The 19,637-nt window shown below is 42.8% G+C and overlaps 1 protein-coding gene across 1 annotated transcript; it reads right to left on the bottom strand.

The window, feature by feature from the left end:
* Nucleotides 1–4,013: 4,013 nt before the first annotated feature.
* Nucleotides 4,014–19,221, bottom strand: DDX21 (DExD-box helicase 21). Its single transcript, XM_069753405.1, has 17 exons — nucleotides 19,041–19,221; nucleotides 18,015–18,146; nucleotides 17,741–17,941; nucleotides 16,885–17,028; nucleotides 15,860–15,935; nucleotides 15,112–15,290; nucleotides 14,368–14,485; nucleotides 13,939–14,124; nucleotides 13,078–13,223; nucleotides 7,787–7,939; nucleotides 7,465–7,626; nucleotides 7,223–7,342; nucleotides 6,943–7,016; nucleotides 5,578–5,737; nucleotides 4,750–4,884; nucleotides 4,547–4,591; nucleotides 4,014–4,380 (listed from the first exon to the last, which is right to left on the bottom strand). Exons 1-17 carry the CDS (start codon nucleotides 19,092–19,094, stop codon nucleotides 4,183–4,185), a joined length of 2,283 nt encoding a protein of 760 aa, XP_069609506.1. The 5' UTR covers nucleotides 19,095–19,221; the 3' UTR covers nucleotides 4,014–4,182.
* Between the last annotated feature and the right edge of the window lie 416 nt (nucleotides 19,222–19,637).

Genomic DNA, 19,637 nt, shown 5'->3' with positions numbered 1-19,637 from the left:
TGCCCCACGATCAGTAAGTCATCCAAGTAAGGAATTATCAGTATGTTTTGCTCATGAAGGTGTGCCATAACCTCTACCATAACCTTAGTAAAGACCCGGGGTGCGACTGCAACACCAAAGGGGAGTGCCTGATATTGGAAGTGCTCCACTGTGCCGGCAAGAGAAATCGCCACCCTGAGAAAACGCTGGTGATCTGCATGTATCGGAACATGGTAATAGGCGTCTTTTAGATCTAAGACCACCATGAAGCACCTGTGAAAAAGAAGCTTTATTGCCGGTTTCACAGATTCCATTTTGAAGGATGGGATTAGCAAGAATTCATTCAGGCCTCTCAGATTAATAATGGTACGGTATGACCCATCTGGCTTCTTTACCAAGAATAACGGGGAATAGAACCCCCTACCTCGCTCTTCCGTGGGTACCCGAATAAGAACCCCCTTTTGTCTGAGATCCTGAACTTCTGACTCCAACGCCAACTGTTCTGCAGGAGAAGAACGGATAGGAGTTAGTTTAAATTTGTCCTGAGGAATCTGATGAAACTGGAACTTTAATCCCTCTTTAATGATACTGAGTATCCATGGACTGTTGGTGATCCTCAACCAGGCTGGGTAGAAAGCTAAAAGCCTACCGCCCACCTGGACCGCTAGTCATTGAGTTTTCTTCGAGTCCCGAGGGGTGTTAAACATATACCCCCTACCTCTTCTTCTGCTGCTGCTGTAATATTTGGATGAATCTCTATTTGGTTCTCTATCAGATCTGCGGCGATAAGACCATCCCCTGCTGTAGTCACGCCTATAAAAAGGTTTTCTTAATAGAGGGAACCGCTTCTTAGAGTCGCCCGCCTTCTCAAGCAGCTCATCAAGTACCGGACCGAACAGATGAACTCCTTCACAGGGGATGCCGCATAGCCTTGACCTAGCTTGTAAATCACCTGGCCAACATTTAATCCAAAGTGCTCTGCGGGCTGCGTTGGATAAGGCTGAAGATCTTGCGGCCAGCCTGACCGAATCCGCTGATGCATCCGAAAGGAAGGCTGCAGCATCTTGGATCATGGGCATAGATGATAGGATTTCACTTCTAGGAACTTTATCCTTAAGTTGATCTTCCAGGTGGCCTAGCCACACCATCAAGGACCGAGCTGTGCAAGTAGCCGCCACTGCCGGTCTCAGGGATCCCGCAGAAGTCTCCCAAGCTCCTTTAAGGAACACATCAGCCTTTCTATCGAGCGGGTCCTTTAAGTTACCTAAATCTTCAAATGGAAGAGAAGACTTTTTGCATGCTTTGGCCACTGCTGCGTCTAACTTCGGGACTTTGTCCCAAGAAGCTGAAGCTTCTTCCTCGAACGGGTATCTTCTCTTAAATGCTGGCGGAAGTGACCCCTTTCTTTCGGGCTTCTTCCACTCCTTCATAATCAGAGACTTGATTTTCTCCACTACAGGAAAAACCCTTCGGGATTTACGGTCTATGCCCCTGAACATAATGTCCTGAATGGAGCATTCTGGCTGAGTCTCTTCAATCCCCATGGTGTTGTTGACAGCTTTCACCAGATGATTAATCCTATCTAATGATAGACATGTTCGGCTAGACTCTACGTCCTCTGAAGATGAAGATGATGGATGAGAATCCGAGCTCACACTATCGGAATCCATCTCTGATACAGGGGATGAACCTAGTATTCTCTTCTTGGATTGTTTCTTATGAGAACTGGATTTTAAGGAGTCCCTGATCTCCTGTCTGACCATGTCCCTAAGGGTAGACGTCAGGTCAGGGGCCTCCTCCTCGATTAAGTGCTGTATGCAGGATCTGCACAGCTTCTTTTTATGCCCATCTGGGAGAGGCTCTGTACAAACGGCACACTCCCTATGTTTAGCTTTGGAAGCACATTTTTTCCCCTAAATAAGGAGAGAGGGAATACAAGGAGGGACACCAATCAGAAAGCGTACTTTCACGTAGCTCACTTACCCATCCTTGAAGTAAACGGTACCGTGATCGGGGGGTCCTCTTTGGCCGGAGAATTCCTACGGCCCGAGGATTTGGTGGACCTCTGAGCAGCTTTAGCTCCACCAGCACGACTACTGCCACTGGAACGCCGCTGGGAGCTTCTCTGAGACTTTCCTGTTTGTGGCTGCTCCAAAGGCTGCTGCTGTTCACCGCACAGCTGCGGAGTTCCCTCCGGTGACTCCATTAGGAAATGGACAGGAACCAGGATGGGCATCTGTGCGGCTCTTAAATACATCCCCCTGGGTACCACCCCCGGATGGGGGTCAGCAGGGCTTCCTCCAGGTGTCAACGATCGGTATTAACTACCGATAGGCTCTGGCCACTGCACGCCGTGCCCCACGCTGAGCGCCGAACTCCCTGCGGCCAGAATCCTCCCCCTGCCCCTGGGCGCCGCCATTAGCCGGCGAAAGAACGCTACCGCGCATGCGCGGCCGCGCCACCGCCCGGCGCCGCTCGCTGCGTCATCCGGACACGCCCCTTCCGGTCACAGCTGCGGCGCCGAGGGCAGACGCGCCGAACAGAGGACGGCAGCGTCCTCCGGCCAAGACGGACCACCAAGGCAGGAGTGGACAGACCCCAGAGGCCACGTAGACACGGCGGCCTATACTCACAAGGTAATGTGACACCTAGAAGCTAACCCCTTGGGGTTGCTTCCTCCTGCTCTCACCGACACTAACAGTCCCCCTGCCGTGTGGTGCTACCGGCCTCCTGACTAGGCCGAGGCAGGGGACCCCCGCTACCTGATCCGGCCTGTCAGGAGTGGGAAGACTTCTTTCTTCAACCTGCTTCAAAAAAGGTCTGCCTGAAGAGGTTCCACTGTCAGGGACAGGAAACCAACTGGCGGGGGAGTGAGGTGCCGCCCTTTTTATGTCTGAGGTTTCCTGTCCCTGAAGGGCGGATCCCCTCTCTCGTTGTGCTGTCATGGCGACTGAATAAATATCGATATTTGCAGATGATACAAAACTATGTAAAGCAGTTAATACAAGAGAAGATAGTATTCTGCTACAGATGGATCTCGATAAGTTGGAAACTTGGGCTGAAAGGTGGCAGATGAGGTTTAACAATGATAAATGTAAGGTTATACACATGGGAAGAAGGAATCAATATCACCATTACACACTGAATGGGAAACCACTGGGTAAATCTGACAGGGAGAAGGACTTGGGGATCCTAGTTAATGATAAACTTACCTGGAGCAGCCAGTGCCAGGCAGCAGCTGCCAAGGCAAACAGGATCATGGGGTGCATTAAAAGAGGTCTGGATACACATGATGAGAGCATTATACTGCCTCTGTACAAATCCCTAGTTAGACCGCACATGGAGTACTGTGTCCAGTTTTGGGCACCGGTGCTCAGGAAGGATATAATGGAACTAGAGAGAGTACAAAGGAGGGCAACAAAATTAATAAAGGGGATGGGAGAACTACAATACCCAGATAGATTAGCGAAATTAGGATTATTTAGTCTAGAAAAAAGACGACTGAGGGGCGATCTAATAACCATGTATAAGTATATAAGGGGACAATACAAATATCTCGCTGAGGATCTGTTTATACCAAGGAAGGTGACGGGCACAAGGGGGCATTCTTTGCGTCTGGAGGAGAGAAGGTTTTTCCACCAACATAGAAGAGGATTCTTTACTGTTAGGGCAGTGAGAATCTGGAATTGCTTGCCTGAGGAGGTGGTGATGGCGAACTCAGTCGAGGGGTTCAAGAGAGGCCTGGATGTCTTCCTGGAGCAGAACAATATTGTATCATACAATTATTAGGTTCTGTAGAAGGACGTAGATCTGGGGATTTATTATGATGGAATATAGGCTGAACTGGATGGACAAATGTCTTTTTTCGGCCTTACTAACTATGTTACTATGTAATGTCACATTTTAAAAGGCTTGTGCAAATTGAATAGCAAAAAACATCCTGCATTTGATGAATTTGGTGAAATAAAGACTTAAACAAAAAATGCAAGTGAACTTGGACCATAGCATTCATACACGCTAAGCGCAATAACAGATTTATTCCAATAAAGCATTTTTATTAAGGGCAGGAGTACACAGCTATACATGGCATAGAAAAGATGTGGCAGGCTTATTAACTTATGTCCTGTAAACTCAGCAGTACATCACTGGTCCTCGAGAGAATAAGTTAAAAAAAATAACTTTGCTGCAAAGTATTGAAGTCCATTAGCGTCTTCTAAAACCACCACCACGCCTGTTTCCTCCTCTGTTGCCACCACGTCTTCGGTCAAAAGATCGTCCTCCTCTTCCTCGGCCTCCAAAACCTCGGCCACGTGGGCCCTCTGTGTCTCTCCTTGATTCTTGAAGTTCAGGTAATTCTGTAGCGACTAAAAGCTTCCAACGTCTTGAATTGTTCCAGGCGTCCTAAAATAAATGAACATTGAATTAGCTTATCACAGTCAAAGGACAATAACGGACAGCTTCAGATTTGTAATGTTTGGTATAGAGCTGAATTACATTTTCCAACACACACAGGATTAGGCAAGTTCTGAGCTACTGCAGTATTTTGCGAGAAATATCAATTACTTACTTGCATTTCCTTAAGCGTTTCTGGCTGAACATCAAAACACACACCCTGATGGAAGAGAGACGATAGCTTATCAAAAAGATTTTATGTGTTCTGTATATGCAAAGGATAAGACTGCAACGATTTTCAGTAATGCGATTGTTAGGGCATGTAGACCTCAGCTGGCTAGGGTTAGGAAAAAATGCCCTTTATAAGGTAAAACCTACCATTAAGTTCTTCAGAGGACACATTCTGTGTATCTTTGAATCAATGTCTTCTCCCATTTGTTCTTTGATTGAACGCCAGACATAGGAAAGGTTGTGGATGGCTACTGAACTCTCCAATACCACTGTAACAAAGCCCTTATACAAAAAAAAAATAAAAAAATGAACATATGGTAGAGTCTGGCATATTTCAAAGAATACAATACTATGGCCACCAATCTAGCATATAAAATCACTTTGCGGATATGTTTGATTGGTATACAAGCAATTCAAGGTACACACACACACTCCTTGTTCAAGCAGGTGAGCCTGTCAAAGTTTGTCTAAGCAGTTTCTGATCGCCAGCAGATTGACAGTTTTTCTAGCATTTTTTTTTTTTTTTACAATTGCTAATTTTGCCTTTCTACCCAGTTAGTTATTTTTTCCATTAGGTCCATGACATCACATGATTAAAAACAGACTAGCAGAATCTAAGCTCTATGTAGAAACGGGAAGTCTCTTCTCCCCGCATGAGTCATCATTAGAATGACAATCCTACATTACTGCAAAGTCCCTGGAGGGAGAAGTAGTGGAACAGCAGGGTCAGGAGTTGAAAAGGGGGAAGACTCATGCAGGGGAAAAAGACTTCCTGCTTCTACACAGTTAAGAAGAATTAAGTTAGTCTGTTTTTAATGTGATGTCAGACCTAATAAAAAAACAAAACAAAAAAACAGCACAATAGAGGCAAAATGAGCAATTGTAGATACACAGTGCCATATATTATGATGAGTGCAATATTGTAAGAGAATAAAAACTTTGATGGGAGTGCTTCTTTAAAGCAAAATTTCTCACCGGCTCCAAGTTAAGAAGTGATCGCTGCTTCAGAGAGGAGGCCCCAGAAATATGAGCCAATGCTGCAGCCAACGCATCCAGGGCACCCTTCTTCTCAATCAGCTCTTCAGCATAAGGTTTAAAATGCTCAATGACATCGGCTGGAACAGAGTCCAATGACCTGGAGGAAAGTGGGGGAGGATAGGAGAAAGGTGGGGAGGACAGAAGAGTTATCTAGCTGCAAGTAAAGCCAAGTAGTCCTCTATCCTCTCGTAAAATATATATACATTATATATAGAGATATAAATTTTTATTAAAATGTACTTCCTAAAGTCACATCTGCTACACCAAGAGATCACTCAGCACTCCAGTCATCCCAAAGGTCTGTCAAGTGAGCCCCATTTTGCACCTAAACACCACTCCTAGAGATCTTATTAACTGACTTGCAAGATTCGGTCCATCGATTAGGTCCGTAATCTTTGGCCACTGGACAGGAGTTACAAGAACCGTTTTTACATCTGGCATCGGAAGTTCCTCTTGATTAGCCTGCCTGGCGTGACATTGTTGCAGAAAGACACATGTCACACTGGGCTGGATAATCAAAGAAGCTATGGATGCCGGGACTTAGGCCTCTTTCACATTTCTGTCAGTACGGGGCCGTCGCAAACAGTCGGCCCCACGTACCGACGGACATTGTGCACAACGTGGGCAGCGGATGCAGTTTTCAGATGCATCCGCTGCCCATTTCGAGTTCCGGGGAGGAGGGGGCGGAGTTCTGGACGCGCATGTGCGGTCGGAAATGCCGGTTTCGAAGGATGAAAAAAACGTTACATTGAACGTTTTTTCATAACGACGGGACGCCAAATGCCGACGTATGGAACGTGTGTCCATACATCGCGATGCGTCGGTAATACAAGTCTATGTGAAAAAAAGCATCCTGCAGGCAACTTTGCAGAATGCGTTTTTTTCACAGAACGACGCATTGCGACGTTCACATTCCGACGGAAGTGTGAAAGATGCCTTAAAGAGAACTGTAGGGGATGGGAAATCCCAGACAGGGAGGAAGGTACCCCACGTACAGTACAGTCCAGCTCCTGTGCACAGAAAGCCAAACTAGCAGAAAACTTCAAATGCCGATTAAAAATGTTATGGAAGTGGATTTCTTCACCAAAAGATATGAATTAGTCTGTATTACAGCCATGTTTTTACTGTAACTTACAGTCATGCTGACCGGTTCTCTGAGAGGCAGTTCCTCAGGCATCCATACAGCGGTCTCAAACTGTTCGGCAAATCAGTTCACACCAACTCTAAACACTCCATGTATTCTGCACAAACTATTAATGGCGGTCATATCAGTGTTATGTGATAGAAAATACATATAATTACTTGATAGCGTCAGCGCTGGATGACTTGGCGACATTCAATACGGTTGGGGCAGCGACTTTCTTAAAGGTGATTCCCTACAGAAAGACAAATATCGTTACATTTTATTTTACATACTAATGTCACAATTCACATCAGGGTAAGAGCTGTAGACACTAAATCTCTCAGTAGATTGGGCTTTAAGAGTCCAAATCAATCACATGTTGAAGCTTACTGAAACGGTTTAGTTATCTTACTAAAAGTCGTCACCTGTCCACTCTAAAAAGAGCAACGATTTACATACCGTACTTCTCTCAACATTTTGCAAGTAATATCGGTCTCTGGGTTCATAAAGAGAAATGCAAATTCCTGTGCGTCCTGCTCTGCCTGTACGTCCTGATCGGTGAACGTAAGCGTCAGCTTCCTGTGGGGACGATATGTACATTAACAATGGTACACTTGTCAGTGGTGCAAAATATAACATGGGTATTTCCCAACCCCCCCCCCCCCACTATAAACTCCAACCGCACAAGTAATACCACTCACCTTTGGTGCAGAGTATAACACAACAAGATCAACTTCTGGAATGTCCAGACCACGGGCAGCAACATTGGTGGCAATTAAAATATTAAAAGATCCATTTCTAAAGCCTTTCATGATGACTTCACGCTCTTTTTGTTGAAGATCCCCGTGTAATGCTTTGGCAGACTGAAAATAAATGGTAATATATATATATATATATATATATATATATATATATATATATATATATATATATATATATATATATATATATATATATATGTAAGGCTCTTTGCTCATCTTTATAGTCCACTGTTCGTATATTGCAAATATCAGCCATGCTAACCTGTTTTAATGAGCCACAATTTGTTGACAACTCATGAGCTTCTAACTTGGAGTCACAGAAGACGATGGTTTTACCATGGCTTCCACTGTACACCTGAATGATATCACCGAGGACTGCTTCTTTCTGGTATCTGCCACACTCAATGGCCAGATGCTGCAAAAAAGAAGTCATGTCATCTCAAAACGCAGTAAAGAAATACAGCCACCCCACACAACAATCAAGTAAGGCTACTCTCTAAAGGTCAGGTTCAGAAAATAAATCCATTCACCAGCATGATTCATGTAGCCAACACTGACTGCTCTAAATTAAGCTTTTGACCCGTTTAGAGCGATGGCTCAGTGCTCTTCGGATCTGTGCGGTACGTAGGGAAGCAGCAGCATGGCATCAACCACACTGCTTCTCCCAGGTGGGCATTCCAGTTCACTGTCCGATGGAGTAAAGCTCTACAGAGAAAGCTGCCACTAAACCCAACAAAAAAATATTTCAGACCAGATTTATCAATAAAAGGGGAACCCGGGAAATATTTTTTGGCAGCACTATCAAAGTTCTTTTGGGGGAGGAGGGGGGGCAGCTTTGAACAGAGGACAAGTGTTCCTTCGTAAAGTGTCCAAAGACTAGGGAAGACAGGAGGAAAAACAAATGTCAGGAGACTTATTTCCCAATGAACTCAAGAAAAGGATTTGGTGGAAAGTCAGTAGGAACACAAAAACATGGATCATCAGAAGTGTTTCCCTGTGGGAGGATCCATAATATGGTACAGGCAATTGTCTCTTTACCCTGCAGAACCATGCGAGGTGGGAAGAGAGGGCCAGGTAGTGGTCCGTCATAGTGCACCACCCAAGAAGCCTCTCATAGCAATGGTGGAATGAGCTAAGATGGAAAGATACCCACTGCATTTTCTTACACATTACTATAGTACTTCATTCAACAAGCAGAAGGCGGCTTAAGACAAGTCTAAAGTACCGCTTGTTGGGACAGAGATCAGAAGAGCCATGACCAAATGCATAGACAAGTGTTCTTAATTATGCTTAAGCCAAAGGCCACTAGAAGATTACGGATCGTGCCGCGACCTCCAGGGGAGTTGAAAGCAAGGCCTTAAATCCACCAACTAGGGGTGAAAGAAGAAAAGATGAAAGCGAAACCAGAAAACTACAGAATGGCTGGGCCGACTAATTCTGAGAAACCACAACAGATCTCAGAACTTTGCTTCAACCTCTTCCCACAAATGGATATACCGATACGTCCTGAAGATCATGCGGGCACATAGGTTGTGCCCGCAAGATCCCCACAAGATCCCCACCGGGAGCTCGGCTTACGTGATAGCAGAGCTCCAACTGTCACCGTTTAAGCCACTAAATGCCACGATATATAGTGATCACATCATGTAGGTTAGGAGAGGGAGGGAGCTTTGTCAGTATCACTGACATGTGTAATGCATTATACCAGTGATCACAGTAATAATTGTAACTCGGGTCATGCGACCCTGATGAGATCACACGTCCTTCTGCACCTGTTGCTCTCTGCTTATGATTGGTCAGTGTCAAAGGCAGAAGTACACACATCAAGTGAACAATATCTAATAACTTTCGTTGTGTCCAAGTGGGTGTTAACTCATTAGGTGCTAAACATTGACTGCCAATATCTTTGCAAAGTTTAGGCGAATTTAAACATTTTATTCTGCTCTGCAGCAGCCATAAAATAAAGTGTTTGCCTCAAAATGCAAAATGTGATGAGAGGTCCAGGTTAAATGGACTTCAATTTTCAAATGGTTTAGAGAAGGAAAGGGGTGGGAGGAGAAATAAATAGAAAGCCTTCACAGTTAAAGTGGAGGTTCTGGATCAAGACTCTTAAGGTACCTTCACACTAAGCGACGCTGCAGCGATCCAGACAACGATCCGGATCGCTGCAGCGTCGCTGTTTGGTCGCTGGAGAGCTGTCACACAGACAGCTCTCCAGCGACCAACGATGCCGGTAACCAGGGTAAACATCGGGTTACTAAGCGCAGGGCCGCGCTTAGTAACCCGATGTTTACCTTGGTTACCAGCGTAAAAGTAAAAAAAAAAAAACACAAACACTACATACTTACCTTCCGCTGTCTGTCCCCCGGCGCTGTGCTTCCTGCACTCACTGTGAGCACAGCGGCCGGAAAGCAGAGCGGTGACGTCACCGCTGTGCTTTCCGGCCGGCGCTCACACTGCAGAGAAGCACAGCGGGGGACAGACAGCGGAAGGTAAGTATGTAGTGTTTGTTTGTTTGTTTTACTTTTACACTGGTAACCAGGGTAAACATCGGGTTACTAAGCGCGGCCCTGCGCTTAGTAACCCGATGTTACCCTGCTTACCAGTGAAGACATCGCTGAATCGGCGTGACACACGCCGATTCAGCGATGTCTGCAGGAAGTCCAGCGACGAAATAAAGCGCTGGACTTTCTGCAGCGACCAACGACATCACAGCAGGATCCTGATCGCTGCTGCCTGTCAAACAGAACGATATCGCTAGCCAGGACGCTGCAACGTCACGGATCGCTAGCGATATCGTTCAGTGTGAAGGAACCTTTAGACCATCTCTCAGACATCAGCAACGAGGATGTACACAGAATCTAATACAAATCTGTATTAAGGACTTACCCCTGAAATAAGGTCTCGTCCTCAAAAGAAGAGGTTTCAAGTTTCATAGCGCATTTCCCCGAAATTAAGCCCTAGCATGATTTTACAGGATTTTTGGAGTATGATTGAAATATAAGCACTACTCCAAAAATAAACCCTAGTTACAGTAAGGGTTGTGGTGTTGGTGCGGAATGGGCAGTTACCCAGGGACCCCCACTCTCTTAGGTGCTCCCAGCATTTCTATTCTGAGGTTAGACTGCTTAAGGACATCACAGTCATGTAACCTAAGTTCCTTTAACTGTGGGAGTCTAGAGGAGATAGGCTGGTATGCAGGGTCAGTATTAGGGAGAGAAGAGATGGCAAATTGGGTATTTTTCTCAGGGCCCCCAGTCTGTTAGGGTCCCAATATTTCTATTCCGATGTTATGACTAATGACCATGATGTCATCAAAGGTCCTTTAACTGCAGGAGTCCACGAGGCTTGTATGTACCATATTAAACAGTGTGTGTATGTACATGTGTATGTATATCTGAATACACATTGATATTTTTATTTAAGAATAAATGTGAGAATTGTTTAAGGTAAAAAATAAGTCCTAATCCCTCTTTTGGAACAAAAAAAACATAAGATCCTGTCTAATTAATGGGTAAACATAGCAGTAGTCAAAAAAGGAATTCGAAGGAGAGACAACCGATGGAGAGAGGAGGGTGAAGAGTCAGTAGGCTGCCTCCATGAATGGATGAAATTGGAATCACCCTTTAAGTCGGAGTAAAGCGAAAAACTGCAACCAATAGGCTCATACTTTGGAGTACTTTGTTCAATGGATTGTTGCAGGTCCACTTTAGGAGTGAGTATGTATGTATGTATGTATGTATGTATGTATGTATGTATGTATGTATGTATAATATATATACATATATATATATATATATATATATATATATATATATATATATATATATATATATATATATATATATATATATATATATATATATATATATATATATATATACACACACACATATATACATACACACACACACACACACACACACACACAGTGGTGTTCAAAAGTCCTGCATAGGATAAATTGATTGATTTTTCAAGTTTTAAACGTTTTCTGTCGAATATTTTCGATGCCAATATGACATATTATATATCGTTTTGTTCAGAATACAATTTTGCATTCTTTCCCTGTAATATTTTTAGCTTTTGAAGCAGTTTTGCCTGAAATTATTGCAACAATATGGGAATTGAAAGCAGAACTAAACATTGTACAGCTTCAGATCCAAAATTAGCCAATCACAGATGAGGTTCTTGTGACCATCATAACCGGGATATGGCAGCCAATCACATTGCATTACATTGCATCACATCTGCTGCTTTGTTTGTTTGTTTTATCTGTTGGTCTATCTAGTGAATCATACTGTAGAGTTTTATGATGGGAGCCTTCAGATTTTTGTCAGCGGAGGATCGTGTGCGAGTTGTGGTGCTACATGAAGAGGGTTATACTGGCCCCCAGATCGCAAGGAAGGTCGGCTGTAATCAGAGCACAGTCGTAAGAATTTTGCAGAAACATAAGCAGCTTGGAATCACCCAGGACAGGCCCAGATCTGGTCGGCCCAGAAAGTCAACTAAAAGGGAGGATAGAGTACTGATAAGAACATCCCTTGCCAATCGAAAGCTCACCTCTCCTCAGCTTCTGCGAGAATGGCAAGAAAAGCGCAATATTGAGGTAGCAACATCAACTGTTAGGAAGAGATGTTTGGAAGCAGGAATGAGAGGGTGCAAGGCCCGAAAGAAGCCATTGATGACAGCCATATAAAGACAAAGGCGAAAACTGTGGGCATTGAAATAGTTAAAATGGAGGAAGGAGGAGTGGGAAAAAGTGCTATTTAGTGATGAAAGCACTTTTTGCATTTTAGGAAATGATGGCAAGTCTTATGTGAGAAGGTTCCCACATGAAGAGTACAAGCCAGAGTGTTTGAGCTCCTCTGTGAAACATCCTATGAAAGGAATGGTCTGGGGCTGTATGGCAGCCAATGGTGTTGGAAGGCTTCATATTGTGGAGGGTATGGTTAATGCAAAAAAAATACATAGACATCCTCAATAAGAAAATGCTGCCTTCTGCTCAACACTCTGAATTAAATAAAAAATAATAAATCTTAAAAAGTAAAATTTAAGTCTGTGTGAACTTGCAGTGGAAGTTAGTGAACTTAGAAACCTGTTCACCATTCTACACACTGTACTAGTGTAGGTATGGTTATGCTGTAAAAAAAATTATCAAAAATGCACATACCATAACAATTTATACACTTGGGACATTCAAAAATGAGTATGGCATACAATGAGGGATTACAAAAACATATCTGTTCCACCAGTTTCACTGTAGAGATGCAGAAGTATGAAACATATAGTTTTCTTCACGCCTATGCAGGACTTTTGAACACCACTAATAAATAAATATATATATATATATATATATATATATATATATATATATATATATATATATATATATATACACATACATACATACATACATACATACATACATACATACATACACACACACATATACACTCAAACCTTTTTTAATGTCAAATTTCTGAAACAATAAAACAATGTATATGCAATCAGATCCCATATACAAAGGGTGCAACCAACATGCCAAGAACTCACCTCCACAGTTATAGCAGCCCTCTGACTGCGGTGTCCTACAAGATCAATTTTCTCATACTCTCGTCTCATGTACTTCTTGGAAACATCATACATCCAGTTGGGGCAGGTTGCAGAGAAGAGAAGAGTCTGTGGATTCTCATTTGGATCTTCAAAATGCAAAGAAAAAAAACCAAACATTTTACTGAATACAATTTCAGTACTGTACCCTTGTGCTTAGAGTAAACTTTGTGCACTCCACTATCTACTATATAATTGTCTATGGGTCACTTCAGTCTGTCCTTTCTTTCTGTCTGTCATGGTTATTCATTCGCTGATTAGTCTCGGCAGCTGCCTGCCGTGACCAATCAGCGACGGCCACAGTCCGGAAGAAAATGGCCGCTCCTTCCTCCCCGCAGTCAGTGCCCGGCGTCCGCATACTCCCCTCCGGTCAGCGCTCACACAGGGTTAATGGCAGCGTTGACCGCAGTGTAACGCACTCGGTTAACGCTGCTATTAACCCTGTGTGACCAACTTTTTACTATTCATGCTGCCTATGCAGCATGAATAGTAAAAAGATCTAATGTTAAAAATAATAAAAAATAGTTACATTCTCACCCTCTGTGCTGTATACTACGTGACTCTGTGCTGTATACTACGTGACTGGGCAATATACTATGTGGCTGGGCAAGCTGTGCTGTATACTACGTCACTGGGCAATATACTATGTGGCTGGGCAATATACTACGTGGACATACATATTCTAGAATACCCGATGCATTAGAATCGGGCCACCATCTAGTATAACTTATAAATGTACTGCAGCAGACCACCAATCTACAATTATATTGCCTGTGCTAATAATATTCAATTATTTTCACCTACCAGATTTATAGCGGACAGTTAGGATTTCTTCAACTTGTTCAGAAAAGCCCATGTCAAACATCATGTCAACCTCATCCAACACAACATGTTTCAGAACAGTGAGATCCAGCTTGAAGTTCTGGATAAGATCTCTAATACGACCGGGGGTGCCGACCAAAATATCAATCCCGGTTTTTATGGAAAATGCTGTAGGAAAAAAGAGGAAACATTAGTTCAGTGTTTAATATTGTTAAGACTTTTGCTCATTTACCAACAGAAAGCAGAATGTATTGTGGCATTTAAAGGGAGAGTAAAGGGAGAGTAGATGGTGATCAATATATGTACATTTTTCAGACATGACCCTCCAAGACTTTTGCGTTATGAACCAGCAATCATCCAAATAGGAACTGGAATTGAATTGCTCAGATTCTTAGCAGGACACAATCTTACCTTGCTGCTGGTATGGCGTTCCTCCATAGAAACAACATGTCTTCAGCTTTTTAGAGATGCTGCGAATTTCATTTGTTATCTGAATAGCAAGTTCTCTTGTGGGTGTAAGAATAAGCACCTGCAAAACCAGGCATTTTAAGTTATTTTTTTTCTGTTATCAGATGCAATCTACTGAAAAAATGTGGGAATTTGATTCAAAGAAAATTCTTACTGCCAATCACACATACACTTGCATAAACACAATGGCTCGAGAGTTGGCATGTCTCTTCTAGTAAGACTATTATATAAAGAATAGATGGATGGAAGAATGTGAAATTCATTATATAATCACCCAAATTCTTTCAAATTTATTTAAATCATTTTTTCCCAAAGAGACTCTACATATATTATATTAATTGGATCTAGAAAATGGGCTGAGGGGTCTACATCCATTATTTTAAAGGGAACCTGTCACCCCCAAATTCGACGATGAGCTAAGGCCACCGGCATCAGGGGCTTATCTACAGCATTTTGTAATAAGCCCCCGATGTATCCTGAAAGATGAGAAAAAGAGGTTAGATTATACTCACCTGGGCGGGGGGGTTTGGCGTCCGATCCGACAGGTTCCCTTTAATCCACTAATTGAACCATGATTGAACAGCCAAGCAGAATTGCTAATAGACTAACAATATAATTCATATACAAAGAATCCAAACTATTCCTTGCTGCATGCGAGAAAAGATCCATAGAATACAAGAGTCTTACCCGAGGTGGTCGTCCTTGCATTAATGGGTTCTTATCTTGGATTAGCCTCTCGATCACAGGGATTGCAAAGGACAAGGTTTTGCCTGTACCAGTGCGAGCCTGGACTACGACATCCTTACCACTGTAAGCTGTATGGAAGGTTTTGGACTGGATAGGAAACAGGTAAGTGACCCCTTTAGCTAGAACACAAGACAAATGGAATGAGATGACTACAGCTGTTAATATTAATTCTACACATGCAGGTGCATATGTGTGGGTGATATTAATGGTTTAATAAAATAGCATAATTGCACACATTCATAGATTACTTCAGAAAGCAGAAACCAATAAGGATGGCAGTCCACAGCTTCAGTGTTACATACAAATTCTGAGTAAGAAAGCTCAAACTGACAAAGTAAACATTTAACAGCCCATGTTGTACATTTCCATCATGGGTTGATTAAATATGACATTAGCTCAGTAGCCGAGTCTGCTTTATGTCAGGCAAATTCTGCCAATGTCACATAGCCACCATCTGCCTGCAAATGCAGTGACCAGAGCTTGCGTCAATCACAGCAGACTAACCATTTAAAAGCTGCCACCAATTTCTGACAGCAGCATTTAAATGTTATCATTGCCGGTGCATGCATGCATGCACGCACTGACCCCCACAGCACAATTGCAGGGAACCATGGCAGCCGGACTACTGTATTAGCTGTACCCAACTCAGTCATGTGAATACAGCCAAGCCAAAAATCAAAAGTTTTACCTTTCAGATTTGTTATTGTTTCCGGACTAATAGGAAATTTAGAAAAGTCGCCTTCTTTTTTCTCCAAGGCAGTCTCCTGCAAAAGAGTCAATACATACAGTATATAATGCATTCATAGATTTTGAATGACATAATGAACAATTTTCCCACGGAATCTCACATGTCATGAGGAGGATTTTTTTTTTTTTAAAGCTATGCTGCTACAGTGCATGTAAATACCTTATTGCAGCAGTGCCAATAATTTGCTGCAGAAGTGAATAATCACATCCACAGCTCCTCGATTGATGCCAGACATACAGCGTGAATGTGCTGAGCAGTACACACATCAAGACCCAGTCGTGGGAATTGCTACATCGACGACTGCTCCAATCTGCTTCCTGCTACTTAAACTGTGGCTAAAAGTCTGATCACTTTTAAACAACTCGGAAACTGTTAAGTGATCATTCAATACTGAACAGCCTTTCTATACATCATTGCAGCAATGTACATCCAAGCGATTTAGCTTTTTTTTTTTTTTTCCTTTTTTTTAATGCCAAGCAACAGCCAATATAAAGGGTTTTCCCACAATCGTAAGGTACTGTCATGCCAAAACTCACTATCGACCTGCAGATTAATAGCCTTCTAAAGCTGTGCAGCCACCACACTGAAAGTCCGACTGCTTTTACTCCTCTGGCTTTCAGTTACCGCTCAGTACATAGTGAATGACGGCTGTAAAATGCTCCAATACCGACTTACAGCCCGCTCAGCAGTGCAAAGCTGGCTGCCAGTCAGTGCTGCAGTGTGGTAACAATCACTGTTCACCATGTACCGAGCGGTGACTTAAGTCGCACCTCTCTGACTGAAAGCTAGAGGAATAAAGTTAATTTCCTCCCGGTAGCCAGGGTTTCGGTAATGCAAACGCTCTGTTTTAGGACAGTATTGACCTACAGGTTAAGAAGATATCTGCAGGTTGTTATTTTTTATGAGACATTACAGGTTTCCTTTAAGAATGATTGTGACGTTTTCATTATTTTAAAGGACAGTACCTCATCGTCCGATTTGGATTCCTCCTTCTCTTCTACTTCAGGGTCAATTTTAATTTTCTTTGCCTTAGGGGCACCGTCATTTGCAGTTTCCATTTTTCCATTCTCGATATTAGGAGTTTTCATTGCTTTTGCTGGTTTACCACTCTAACCATAAGAGAACATTATGGGGAAGAGAAAAAACAAAAAAAACCCAGTCAGTTGCAAATCCTACTTGCCGCAAGCAACAGAACAAACTAAGAAGGGTTAAATATGTAGGTTTCACATATGGAAAATCTGAAGTGTATGTTTCAAAGAAATTCTAGGCCAAAACCCCGATTGCTATTGATGTGGCAGCAGATTCACATGTGGGTTAGCCCAAAATCAATACAGCTTAAAGTAGCTTTTCCACGCAAGTAGACGACATCACAACAATTTCAAAGCCTACATAAATATTTCTTTAGCTGCATGTGAATGGGATATATAACTTGCTCACTTACACCAGTTGTGAGAAGTCAGGACTGAGCTGTAGAATCTACATTTAAGTCCCTACAGACTTAACAAGAACCCTCGATGTGTGAACAGACTCCAACAGTAAAGACAAAATCAGGAAAAGATTAAATATTATGGACAATTACATCATCTGGATTAATTGCATTGCCTATATGTATTTATTTGGCAACTTTGTGCTCCCCACAAGGATAAACTTTAACGCTTAAACCACTTGTCGGAGCCTTTCAAACGCCTTAGCACGTGCCTGCAAATTCCTGATTTGGCTTCCGATCCCGAGTATTGACTTAAAATTTCTACATATAATAAGCGGCCCCTTCCTCTCTGAAAAGGCCATCTGCGCATTAGGATTCATGCAGAGTAATGTTACCTTTTTGCCATTAACCTGCGGCTCAGATTCTGCTGTGTTTTCTTCTTCTTCTAAGTCTTCCTGCTTATATTTTTGCTTTTTCTTCTTTGATTTCTTTACTTTAGGAGCTTCGGTTTGTTCTTGCTCTTCATCGATTTGCTCAGCTGCTTCAGGAGAACTCTCTTTTTCAGCAAGTTTCTTCTTTTTCTTCAGTTTTGGTGTCTAAAGAAAAAATAAATTAGATTCAGATCTGAAGAAGTGAAAGGATGAGCAGAGACAATTGCTATACTGTTACCTGTTTGTTGTGATTACAATCTTCAGTCACCTGTCCGTTGATACTAGACACTTGCTCAAATTCAGGTTCTTCTGTGTCCCCATTCTGCATTTTTCTTTTTATCTTCTTGGGTGTGGGAGTTTCAGATATTTTCTGGAAAACAATCACAAACAATGAGGGGGGGTCGATAATATCGTGCAAGAATTTACAATGAAAATTCAGGGGCGACAGGAGGAGGTGCACAGTCACTGATCATAACCTGTTATATTTTGACAACATGTAAAATAACGTGCGATAGACTATTTTTAGTGCGGCACTTGTTACATCAGTCAACATGGTGTAAAACAAGCAGTTCTGGGCTTCCAACAAAACACAAATATTGATATTTGATAAAGTAGTGAAATGAGTAAAAATAAGCAGCTCCCTCCATCACTAACTTCTCTAAAAAGACAGGAAAAAGTACACAAATAAAGTCTATTTTATTTAAAAATATATTTTGTATTAATTTTCAAGAGAACAGGGTAACGGCAGAGGGGCGATCCTAGGCTTGAAGACAGGAACACTTTCATTATAGCCATATGGCATAAAGTAGAACAGAAAACATTTTGGATAGCTGCATTCGCAAAAGTCTGAGCCTTAAAGATATAAAAAGTATTTAACCCATGTGTTAAGCGCTCTAGACAAAATTGTTCCCCCCCTAAAAAAAACCCCCACAGGTCAGGAACAGGTTAAAGGAGCTCCTGTTCATTATTCCCAGGGGCAGGTACAGGAGATATATATATATATACACACACATACACACATCAAATCTGCAGTTCCTGATAGTTCACTCACTGCTAGGAACTAGGGTCAGCGAATCAGCACCTGCAGCTGTATACAATACAGTGCTGGAGAACTACAAGTCCCAGCAGGCACCTCCTAATATAGGTCAGCAGCTGACCAGACACAGCTCACCCTCCGCTCTCCAGCCCTCACACAGCAGAGGACGCCAGCTGGCACAGGTGTAGTCACTGGCGCCGCCTGCAGGCCTCCCCGCCGACCACCCACCTTCTTCTTGCCGACTCTACTCTCCATTTCTTCGGTGTGAATAATTCCAGGCATGAAATATCGTCTCTAAAAGTCCCGCACCCAAGAGAGGGGGGAATGCGCAGCGTCCACGCTACAGGAGGAAGCGTGAAAAGGGAAGCGGAAACGACGTCATTCCCAGAAGTCTGTGCGGGCAGTGAGTGACGCGTCATGTCTGCGCCCAGTGTGTGGGCACGTGATCTGCGCAGCGGCGCGTGCGGGCTTATTTCGGAAGTCGTGTATGTTGTGTGGGGGATGGGAGGCGTCTAATCCATCACATATATAGAAGTACACTGACGGTACCTCCTCGTGCCCACCAGCGGCGCTCTCCTCACACCACGTCTGTAGCCCGCCTGAACGAGCATAAAAAATGTTCAGTGTGTTTGAATTTCCTTTAATTCTTTTCAGCCTTCAATAACCGCACAAGAGTTAAAATTGAAGTAACTGATTCATTCTTCTGGGCACTTGGACGCCTCTCACTATTGATACATAAAATTGTGTGTGTATATATATATATATATATATATATATATATATATATAGTTAACCTTTGGCACTCTAGTCCACAATATATTTTCA

Source organism: Ranitomeya imitator, chromosome 2 (assembly GCF_032444005.1).
Source record: "Ranitomeya imitator isolate aRanImi1 chromosome 2, aRanImi1.pri, whole genome shotgun sequence".
NCBI lineage: Eukaryota > Metazoa > Chordata > Amphibia > Anura > Dendrobatidae > Ranitomeya > Ranitomeya imitator.
The sequence above is the reverse complement of the archived record's forward strand: the minus strand, read 5'-3'. Positions and strand labels throughout refer to the sequence as shown.

Excerpts from the sequence above, each read along its gene's own strand:
- DDX21 (XM_069753405.1), bottom strand. The coding sequence starts at position 19,094 with ATGCCTGGAATTATTCACACCGAAGAAATGGAGAGTAGAGTCGGCAAG. Across the intron at positions 14,486-15,111 it reads TGCAAGGACGACCACCTCGG|GTGCTTATTCTTACACCCAC; the intron begins GTAAGACTCTTG and ends CTGGTTTTGCAG. Across the intron at positions 7,017-7,222 it reads AAAATGTTGAGAGAAGTACG|GGAATCACCTTTAAGAAAGT; the intron begins GTATGTAAATCG and ends GTCTTTCTGTAG.